Source organism: Nannobrachium achirus (genome assembly GCF_963921795.1).
Source record: "Nannobrachium achirus genome assembly, chromosome: 11".
Taxonomy (NCBI): Eukaryota; Metazoa; Chordata; class Actinopteri; order Myctophiformes; family Myctophidae; genus Nannobrachium; species Nannobrachium achirus.
Genome location: NC_137820.1, coordinates 439,688 through 451,978, shown reverse-complemented (window position 1 = coordinate 451,978; position 12,291 = coordinate 439,688). Strand labels below are relative to the sequence as shown.

At 40.3% G+C, this 12,291-nt stretch overlaps 1 protein-coding gene across 1 annotated transcript in view; it reads right to left on the bottom strand.

Annotated features, from left to right (window-relative positions):
* The window catches only part of LOC308293620 (DNA-binding protein RFX7-like), a gene marked incomplete at its 3' end in the record, with an annotated part of 61,718 nt that extends 50,536 nt beyond the window's left edge, over nt 1-11,182 (bottom strand). The window contains exons 1-4 of the mRNA XM_080736215.1: nt 11,060-11,182; nt 8,034-8,154; nt 4,998-5,078; nt 3,973-4,180 (exon numbers count right to left, since the gene is read on the bottom strand). Coding sequence (XP_080592341.1) covers nt 3,973-4,180; nt 4,998-5,078; nt 8,034-8,154; nt 11,060-11,169 — 520 coding nt within the window. The 5' untranslated portion in view covers nt 11,170-11,182. The remainder of the gene's footprint in view (nt 1-3,972; nt 4,181-4,997; nt 5,079-8,033; nt 8,155-11,059) is intronic.
* Nucleotides 11,183-12,291: the final 1,109 nt, after the last annotated feature.

Below are 12,291 nucleotides of genomic sequence, written 5' to 3'. Positions count from 1 at the left end.
TAGATTTAGATTTTCGTCAACTTAGCCATGATTAAACCTTGCACACCTCATGCATGGGAGAAAAAACAGAGAAAATGAGCTCTAAAGATCCTGGATTGCATTGGAGTGGATGGTAAATATCAGCAAATATCGGCAAATATCGTCCTCTGTAAACAGAGGACAATTTTTTTTTCTTTTTTTATTAACTCAATCAGCGCCTTTCACGGGATGTCGCGTGAAAAGTAATAGAGTATCTATAGAGCCATTCACGCGATGTCGCGTGAAAAGTAATATATTACTGTAACGGCGAGTAAAAATACCTAGTACAATGGCCGACGCTCCGGAGACGAAATCCGCGCTGATTTGTCATCATCACGGCTCCACGAGCACACAATAGTCATCCCATAACATTGAGGTGGACGGCCGATCTCATCTTTAATGTCCATTATCTCAAAACTACACTTTAGAAGCTAGGATGGAGGCAGATGCTCGCTTATTTTACACAGTTATAAAAGCTCCCGGTCGGCCATTACACAACTCCACGTGGACACGCATCGGTTCCGGCGCACGATCCGATGACGTCAGACCGGAAGTACTTCCGGTCTAGACTTCTGGCCTTCAAAATAAGACAGCGGCCGTTAATGGGGCCGGGAGGGGGCACTCTGGACCCCCTAATCCGTTAATGTCCTGGGCTCAGAATGAGTTAAAAAGCCGAACTAGTTCGGGATTGGCACTCTGGGATGCGATAATAAAGCCGAACTAGTTCGGGATAGGCACTCAATGAGTTAAAAATCGGCCTGCAGGTGGCGCTAGAAGAGGGCCATGTGAGAAATGAGGGGTGGGGTCTCCGCGTTGCCTTGGCGGACGAATAGGTACCGGCCCCGGCTCTCCCGGACGCTCCTAGCCAGAGTTACGGCATTTTATGTGAGCTGCAGTGGAGGGGGTCCTCCACTGGGGGCGCCACCACTTTTGCATCTGTTCTGGAGCACCAGGAGTGGGTGGTCCCCAGGAATTCCCCGTGAGCAGCCCCGTTGGGGTGGTCATTTGGTCATTTTTGCACATGTGGTCATTTTTTACACCTGGGGGTCCCCCAGGGACCTGGGGGTCCTTGGAGGTGGTAGTTTGGCAGGTAAGGAGTATGTGTGCAAAATTTGGCATGGATGGGGGCAACGGTTGTGGAGATATGAGCAGGGCAAAAGTGTGACTGACTCACAGACAGACAGACAGACAGACAGACGGACAGCCGGTGGAGGTTTTGGTAGTAAATGCGACCTACGGTCGCAATAAACATTATCCTATTGGAAGATGTGATATCTATGGAACTGTTCAACAAAGTTGCATGGCATCAGTGTGATCTCTTTTGATTCTTCATCTTCATGTCAATATTCATCATTACTCTTGCCAGCATCAACTAATATTAGCTTTGCAACCTGCATTGTCATTACATTACCACAACATTTACATATGCAACTTTGCTCAACATTATTGCAGCAAATATAAAATAACTTGTCAGTACTGAGTGATTTGTGAGATTACAACCAGGCTAGAATACATGACAAGGGTTTAAACATTAATATTGGTATTAAGGTATTATATAAGGTATTATTAGGTTGTGTGCTTTTACCCAGAGCTGTTAGGTCAAGTCAATATCAGATTTGGCACCCTGACAACCAGGTGTGACTGCCCACACAGAATCAGCCATATATTTAAATCCTAGGCTATGAACGTTACAGATCACAGCTTTAATACAGTTTAAATCCTCGGTAGGTTATTAAAAGTTACAGCTTTAATACGTTGTACAACAGAACAGACCCAGGGAAGAGAAGAGAGCCAAGGAAACCAATGCCATTTTCTCTATCACACAATTCCAACCGGTGGATTTGTCGCACCATGGGAGCCAAACTGCATCCGAAAGTTCAGTAGAACGCACTGGAGTCAGTGGAAGTTCAGTAGAATGCACTGGAGTCAGTGGAAGTTCAGTAGAACGCACTGGAGTCAGTGGAAGTTCAGTAGAATGTACTGGAGTCAGTGGAAGTTATGTGGAGCAGCTCATGAACAAACAATATTTCTGAACAATTCAGACCTTTATAACATACTCAGGTCAGGGAAATAAAAGAAGACGTGTCACATTTTTTCTTTTTTTTCCTGCTGTGTTGATTTTGGATGTGCGCACTGTGTCATTTTATAGCGGTATTTAAAGAACACAAAGTATGTTTCTAAATGTGCCAAGTATCGTGAGACAGTCCACCACTTCCTGCCTGGCAACCAGATCTCACGATACTTCTGCGAGATGATCTGCCGCTGTTTAGATCCTCAATAATTGCGATTGTAGAAATACCTGTGATATATCTTCTTTTATATTCCTGAACCCATTATATGACAAAGGTCTCAGTCATTCATAAATAGTGTTTGTTCATGAGCTGGTCCAGCTCAGCTCCATTCACTGTGATGTTAGGTCTCAGTCATTCATAAATAGTGTTTGTTCATGAGCTGGTCCAGCTCAGCTCCATTCACTGTGATGTTAGGTCTCAGTCATTCATAAATAGTGTTTGTTCATGAGCTGGTCCAGCTCAGCTCCATTCACTGTGATGTTTTTATTTCACTTCTGGCATCACCCTTCCTTCTATAATAACTTCCTTGGGACGAGCCAGGATGTGTCAACTATTGTTAACTCTGTGATCGCCTATGATGTTCGTCAAATCCTTATTTGGACATGGAAGCATAGTCTGTGAATGATCCCAGCAGCACCGAAGGAGAGTGAAGCCAGAAGTCAACACAAATCCCTGCTTTGTGCTTATTTGGGGTGAAACCAAGCCACAGTCAACTGGCTCTATCTCTGCACTGGATTAAACCAAGCCACAGTCAATATCCTATCCTATCCTACATCATATCATGCAGTATCATATCCTACCAGTAGGAGTTCCAGTCATAGCAGCCATACTCTTGGTTCATATCATTGGACAACTCCTTAAAGTGCACTGATATACTGAAGGCTGTAACACCTGCCCCCTCAGACCCAATTACTATCACGGAAGAGGATGTAAGGGAAGTGTTTCAGTGTACTAACACGAGGAAAGCTAATGGGCCGGACGAGTGCAGTGCTTTTCTTCTCAAAAATGTTGCATCCGAGTTGGCTTCAGTGTAGAAACCAATATTTCAAACCTCTGTAGACACACACACAATTCCTCTGTCTCTCAGCTGTCCTACTGTCTGTCTCTCAGCTGTCCTACTGTCTGTCTCTCACTCAGATGTCCTACTGTCTGTCTCTCACTCAGATGTCCTACTCTCTGTCTCTCTACTGTAGAACCACCTGGTATGGATGTTATTATGAGTGTTCTTCAGTACTGTAGAACCACCTGGTATGGATGCTTGTCTGCAGCCCTAAAGTCACAACTGCTGCAACAACTGAACATTTGTTCAAAGATAGTTGGACAACCACTTCAGAGGCTATACGACTACGTATGATAACAGCATTCTAAGGTTGGCAAGAAACATTACCTCTAATAGTAGCCATGTGTTGCATAGAGAATATAGGCTGCTGCCTTCAGGAAGGAGATACGGTGTTCCAGAATACAATAAGGTCAGACTAAAAAGGTCCTTTGTCCATCAGTCGACTTTAAGGCTTAATCAGGAGTTTGGCCAGAGGTAGGCTTAGCGGTGGACATTGCTCTTGTCTGTATTATCCTTATGTATGTAAACCTGTCTTGTTTTAGTTCCCTTGTGTCAAATGTTTGTATATGTTTCGCATACATGGCTGCTGTGTCGCAAGACAAATTTCAGTGTGAACTGACAATAAAGTACTATATCATCATATCATATCATATCATATCATATATCATATTATATCATATCATGCAGTATGTTAACTCACCAGTAGGGGACCCAGTCATAACAGTCATATCAGCCATAGACTTGGTTCATATCATATCATATCATATCATATCATATCATATCATATCATATCATATCATATCATGCAGTATGTTAACTCACCAGTAGGGGTCCCAGTCATAACAGTCAGAGCAGCCATAGACTTGGTTCCGATGTAGTGGCTGTTGAGCAGGAATCGTGCCAGGTCCTCCACATGGTCAAACTGTCTGGACAGGACCTTCTGAGCCCATTCACACACCAGACCACATGCTGCTGACCGCATGGAGTCCTCTGCACTGGGAGACTGACCCGACGCCTCCATCAGCTCACACTGCACACACACACACACACACACACACACACACACACACACACACACGCACACACGCACACACACACACACACACACACACGCACACACACGCACACACACACAATATTTAGGCATTTAGCAGACGCTCTTAAAGGACAACAAGGGTTCATATTGTAGAAAGGCATTCGGGAAAAGAAAAGAGTTAAAATGTTTTAATTTACTTATTTCTGTTTTGTTTTGGTGATTTTAACCATTTTGATTGACACAATAAGCCCATTCCCAAGATGCACCACAATCTTTCATGGGCAGATGTGACTTATGGGGGCTGGTGTAAATAGTAACAAAGACACTGACGGCTTATTGTGTCTAAAAATACATATTTAGTCACTTGAACGCATCTATCTATCTATCTATCTATGCTCCAACCCTAACCCTAACCCATGCTCCAACCACTGAAATCAAAATACTCAAATCGCTAAAGCAATAAAAAGCAGTAAATGAAAACATTTAACACTTATCTTTTGTTTTCTCTAATTACAATCTAAAAGATGAACCCTTGTTGTAAAGAAACACCGCTTCCCGATAAAACACACCACTGGGTCCAACACACACACACACACACACACACACACACGCACGCCCACACACACACACACACACACCCACACACACACACACACGCACGCCCACACACGCACACACACACGCACGCCCACACACGCACACACACACACGCACGCCCACACACACACACAAACACACACACACACACACACACAAACCCACACACACACGCGCCCACACACACACCTGGCGGAGATAAACAGGAACTCACCCCGTCTCCAGATTTCTGCAGGTCCAGGTTGGGAAGCGACGGCATGTGAACGAACGCTTTCTTCCTTAAACCACTGTAACAGTATGTATGGTGGAGTTAAGATTTAATAACTAGATTTAAGATTTAATACACCACTGTAACAGTATGTATGGTGGAGTTAAGATTTAATAACTAGATTTAAGATTTAATACACCACTAGAACCGTATGTATGGTGGAGTTAAGAGTTAATAACTAGATTTAAGATTTAATACACCACTGTAACAGTATGTATGGTGGAGTTAAGATTTAATAACTAGATTTAAGATTTAATACACCACTGTAACCGTATGTATGGTGGAGTTAAGATTTAATAACTAGATTTAAGATTGAATACACCACTGTAACAGTATGTATGGTGGAGTTAAGATTTAATAACTAGATTTAAGATTTAATACACCACTGTAACAGTATGTATGGTGGAGTTAAGATTTAATAACTAGATTTAAGATTTAATAACTATAAACCACTGTAACAGTATGTATGGTGGAGTTAAGATTTAATAACTAGATTTAAGATTTAATATCTATAAACCACTGTAACAGTATGTATGGTGGAGTTAAGATTTAATAACTAGATTTAAGATTTAATATCTATAAACCACTGTAACAGTATGTATGGTGGAGTTAAGATTTAATAACTAGATTTAAGATTTAAGATTTAATAAACCACTGTAACAGTATGTATGGTGGAGTTAAGATGTAATAACTATAACAGTAAAGAGTTAAACTTCCAGTAATGGCAGGACGGAATTCCAAGCTATGGGCTTAATATTGATGACATCAGGGATCTCCATATATATTGGCATAGCCAGACAACTATTCCACAATCTCTTAATGCTACATAAGAGTCTGGAACTACACCTCCTGAATGTTAGAGTCTGGAACTACACCTCCTGACCTCCTGAATGTTATATAGAGTCTGGAACTACACCTCCTGAATGCTATATAGAGTCTGGAACTACACCTCCTGAATGTTATATAGAGTCTGGAACTACACCTCCTGAACGTTATATAGAGTCTGGAACTACACCTCCTGAATGCTATATAGAGTCTGGAACTACACCTCCTGGATGCTATATAGAGTCTGGAACTACAGCTCCTGAATGGCCAGTAACGGAAGCTGGAATTTCCATTCATGAAAATATTCTGCTAAGCAGCAAGCTAAATATGCTTAGATGATTTTTATTTATATTAGGATAAATGGGCGGATGAGACGGAAACAGAGGTGGGGAGGAGGCTTCACTTCCGCTTTAACAGGGTGTTCATCGTTCTTCTAACGTTATTCCAGACTCGATGACAGGAGCTGCAAATCGCTGGAGTCAACAGTCTGGCCACGTGAACGGAATGTGATGTCATAATGTGATGTCACAACAATGTCATGTCATTGGTCAGCTATAGACATTTAGGCGTTACCCTCTGACGTTACTTACAAGATGTGATGGTTTTCATAGTTAACTGCAACCAGTAAAGCATAGTTAACACCTCTAACAGTGAGGAGGAGGTGATGGTTGAGGGAAGACCAGACAGAATCTCCCTGTTAACCAGCAATTAGAAAGGTTGCACTGACGCAAGTCACATCATTTATATTAAATACTGTGATGTCAATGAACCTTCACCTTTCTGTTGTTCAGCCTCACAAACTGGATACTATTACTCTGAAAGTTTACAACACAACCTGGATAACATTACTCTGAAAGTTTACAACACAACCTGGATAACATTACTCTGAAAGTTTACAACACAACCTGGATAACATTACTCTGAAAGTTTACAACACAACCTGGATAACATTACTCTGAAAGTTTACTAAACAACCTGGATAACATTACTCTGAAACAACCTGGATTACATTACTCTGAAAGTTTACTAAACAACCTGGATAACATTACTCTGAAACAACCTGGATTACATTACTCTGAACGTTTACTAAACAACCTGGATAAAATTACTCTGAAACAACCTGGCTAATATTACTCTGAAAGTTTACAAAACAACCTGGATAACATTACTCTGAAAGTTTACTAAACAACCTGGATAACATTACTCTGAAAGTTTACTAAACAACCTGGATAACATTACTCTGAAAGTTTACTAAACAACCTGGATAATATTACTCTGAAAGTTTACAAAACAACCTGGATAATATTACTCTGAAAGTTTACTAAACAACCTGGATAACATTACTCTGAAAGTTTACAAAACAACCTGGACAACATTACTCTGAAAGTTTACTAAACAACCTGGATAACATTACTCTGAAAGTTTACAACACAACCTGGATAACATTACTCTGAAACAACCTGGATAACATTACTCTGAAAGTTTACTAAACAACCTGGATAACATTACTCTGAAACAACCTGGAGAACATTACTCTGAAAGTTTACTAAACAACCTGGATAACATTACTCTGAAAGTTTACTAAACAACCTGGATAACATTACTCTGAAAGTTTACAACACACATGTTCACTGTGCTGTGTTGTCTTAGCAACCACACTAATAATAAACGTCAGATGTTAATAAATGTTGTCAAATGTATTATAATAATAATAATAAACAGTAATGGTAACCTTGTCAAGTGTATTAGAGACAGTAATTTACCGTATAATGAACATGTTAATGAAAGGATATTTGTATTTGTCCCTCATGCCTTCATGTTAAATGTATTATAGTATAATAATACACATGCTATTAAAGGATATTTGGACTCATGCTCAGCCTCCGGGCCTTCATGTTAAATGTTTCACAGTATAATAACGTAATAATAATAATATTAATACCTTCATGTTAAATGTTTCACAGTATAATAACGTAATAATAATAATATTAATACCTTCATGTTAAATGTTTCACAGTAAAATAACGTAATAATAATATTATTAATACCTTCATGTTAAATGTTTCACAGTATAATAACGTAATAATAATAATATTAATACCTTCATGTTAAATGTTTCACAGTAAAATAACGTAATAATAATAATAATATTAAAGGATATTTGGACTTCCCCCTCATGCCCAGCCTCCGGGCCTTCATGTTAGGAAAGACGTTCTTCATGATCTTCCCAAAGTCTGCAGCGCTCAGCGGGTTGTAGTTCAGATTGTCACAGTAACTCCTGTAAAAACACAGTGTAGTTCATATTGTTACAGTAACTCCTGTATAAATACAGTGTAGTTCATATTGTTACAGTAACTCCTGTATAAATACAGTGTAGTTCATATTGTTACAGTAACTCCTGTATAAACACAGTGTAGTTCAGATTGTCACAGTAACTCCTGTAAAAACACAGTGTAGTTCATATTGTTACAGTAACTCCTGTATAAATACAGTGTAGTTCATATTGTTACAGTAACTCCTGTATAAATACAGTGTAGTTCAGATTGTCACAGTAACTCCTGTATAAACACAGTGGGTTGTAGTTTAACTCCTGTATAAACACAGTGTAGTTCAGATTGTCACAGTAACTCCTGTATAAACACAGTGGGTTGTAGTTTAACTCCTGTATAAACACAGTGGGTTGTAGTTTAACTCCTGTATAAACACAGTGTAGTTCAGATTGTCACAGTAACTCCTGTATAAACACAGTGTGGCTGGGATCCCGTTTCTGGTGAAGAATGACGTTTCTATCAGGCCAGCCAGACATCAGGTGTGTGTGGGTGAAAACACCTACTATTATGGTAACCAGCACAAAGCTGACAGACATGCGGTGCGGCGTGCACATGTACTCTGTGCACCTGACAGTCTACAATAGCCGATCTACAAGCTCACCACAAGATGCGTTGTGAGCTTGTAGATCGGCTATTTTTGGTGAAGAGAGTTGTTGTATGGAAAAATAACTCAAGCACAGTTCAACTCAAACTCAGATGCACTGTACTTGTAAAACAGTTTGATGCTTTGAGCTTTGTAAAACACAACAGCTCGTTGGAGGAGATTTGTGGTACAATAAGCATAGTTCCCTGGCTGATGCTATCTGTTGGAATGCGGTGCTGACTTTTTTCCAATGACGGCGGAGCCGCGGAGACAAGGGCTACGTGCCTACGGGCAGTCCCCTCTTCATTAGCCTGAAACATGACGGTCGCGACCGTTCATATCGCACGACCGCCATGCGTCCAGTCTCCAGTGAGCCCTACTATGGTTGTCTGCTGCAAAATCTCTGCAGATTTGTCTGTCTGACTGTCTCGTTGTACTAGCTCTAGTGTAGCCACATCTCGTACTGCTGTCAGTGCTGTGCTCTGTGCGTTGACTGCATTCGCTTCCTGACTCGTATCCCTAACCTACGGAGTGCACCGAGGCTCAAACATCACCGCCTTTGACAGGCTTAGAAAATTAATTTGTATTTGTATGATCATGACGGGCCGCACAGACATGCGGAAAGGGCCACATGCGGCCCGCAGGCCGCGGGTTGAGTAGCGCGGTACCAGATGTTCAAACTCACTTGTACTCATCATAAACCTCCTGTTTGGGCAGGGAGGTCTCAGGATGCTCTACTAGAGGTTATAGTAGATGTTCTACTAGAGGTTATAGTAGATGTTCTACTAGAGGTTCTACTAGAGGTTATGTAAGCTATTTACCACTCGGGGTCGGACATTATGCTCTGATAATGTCCTGTGTGAGGGGGTGATCGGACGAGGCGAAGCCGAGTCCGATAACACCCTCACACAGGACATTATCAGAGCATAATGTCCGACCCCGAGTGGTAAATAGCTTTTCTACCACTTTTTTCCGTATACATGAAAGAAAACACATAGTTGTAACTTGCAAGGATATTAAGTTACAATCATTATTGCCTATAAAACTTCCGCGACGACAGCAAATAGTTCCACAAACAACATCTTCTACTCACCACCAGATGACGCCAACTCCATGCAGAGAAAGATGTCTAGCATACAGCTAAGCTAACGTCAGTTAGAAGGACCGTTCCGGCCGTAAATAGAGGCTGTTCGCTTCCAGAAAGGCATAGGTTCAGAGAAAAGGGGCTTTAAAGTTGGCGGATTGCATTGGATCCAAATAAATCGGCGACGTCGTACGCACGTTAGTAAACATAGGACCGCTACGACCGTCATATGTTGGTTGGGGGAAAGGTGTTCCGACTACCTCCTGAAGTCCCCGGATGTACACTGAGGCGCATTGATCTCGTCCTCACACAACTGCGGCGGTTGTTCTGCCATAACCTCCGGAATTTAGCCAATCAGAATCCAGTATTTGAACATGTGACTAGAAAAAGTGGTAGAAAGAGGTTTTAAACGTACTTGTACTCATCATAAACCTCCTGTTTGGGCAGGGAGGTCTCAGTAGTGGTTCTACCAGAATGTTTAAACTCACTTGTACTCGTCATAAACCTCCTGTTTGGGCAGGGAGGTCTCAGTAGAAGGTTTTAAACGTACTTGTACTCATCATAGACCTCCTGTTTAGGCAGGGAGGTCTCAGGATGCTCTACCAGAGGTTATAGTAGATGTTCTACTAGAGGTTATAGATGTTCTAAACATACTTGTACTCATCATAGACCTCCTGTTTGGGCAGGGAGGTCTCAGGATGTTCTACCAGAGGTTATAGTAGATGTTCTACTAGAGGTTCTACTAGAGGTTCTAGAGGTTTTAAACTCACTTGTACTCATCATAAACCTCCTGTTTGGGCAGAGAGGTCTCTGGATGTTCTACTAGAGGTTATAGAGGTTTTAAACGTACTTGTACTCATCATAAACCTCTTGTTTGGGCAGGGAGGTCTCAGGATGCTCTACCAGAGGTTATAGTAGATGTTCTACTAGAGGTTCTACTAGAGGTTATAGAGGTTTTAAACGTACTTGTACTCATCATAAACCTCTTGTTTGGGCAGGGAGGTCTCAGTAGAAGGTTTTAAACGTACTTGTACTAATCATAAACCTCCTGTTGAGCTGCGAGGATGTTATATAGAGGTTTTAAACGTACTTGTACTCGTCATAATCCTCCTGTTTAAGCAGGGAGGGCTCAGGATGCTCTAAGGGTTTGAGGTGTGAGGATGTTATATAGAGGTTTTAAACGTACTTGTACTCATCATAAACCTCCTGTTTGGGCAGGGAGGTCTCTGGATGCTCCTCCAGGTGATTCCTGATCCAGTTGAAGGCGTACATCTGCTGGGTTCTACTGGACGACATGGAGCTCTGGTCGCTATGACAACAACACAAAACAAACCAAGTCTTCAATCAGAAAGACATGTGTTGATAGAACACTATTTACAGTGATCTGTTCTTCATTATAGAATACTATTTACAGTGATCTGTTCTTCATTATAGAATACTATTTACAATGATCTGTTCTTCATTATAGAATACTATTTACAGTGATCTGTTCTTCATTATAGAATACTATTTACAGTGATCTGTTCTTCATTATAGAATACTATTTACAGTGATCTGTTCTTCATCCTAGAATACTATTTACAGTGATCTGTTCTTCATTATAGAATACTATTTACAGTGATGTGTTCTTCATTATAGAATACTATTTACAGTGATCTGTTCTTCATTATAGAATACTATTTACAGTGATCTGTTCTTCATTATAGAATACTATTTACAGTGATGTGTTCTTCATTATAGAATACTATTTACAGTGATCTGTTCTTCATTATAGAATACTATTTACAGTGATCTGTTCTTCATTATAGAATACTATTTACAGTGATGTGTTCTTCATTATAGAATACTATTTACAGTGATCTGTTCTTCATTATAGAATACTATTTACAGTGATCTGTTCTTCATTATAGAATACTATTTACAGTGATGTGTTCTTCATTATAGAATACTATTTACAGTGATCTGTTCTTCATCCTAGAATACTATTTACAGTGATCTGTTCTTCATTATAGAATACTATTTACAGTGATGTGTTCTTCATTATAGAATACTATTTACAGTGATCTGTTCTTCATTATAGAATACTATTTACAGTGATGTGTTCTTCATTATAGAATACTATTTACAGTGATGTGTTCTTCATTATAGAATACTATTTACAGTGATCTGTTCTTCATCCTAGAATACTATTTACAGTGATCTGTTCTTCATTATAGAAAACTATTTACAGTGATCTGTTCTTCATCCTAGAATACTATTTACAGTCATTTATTAGACGCTCTTAACCCAGACTGACTTATAATAAGCAAATACAACACAAGGTTACATCAAATGCATAGAAATACTGATCTAAAAACAGACCATAACAGACCTTATCAATCAAATCCAAACTGCCCTACAAATCCAGAGTGCAGTAAG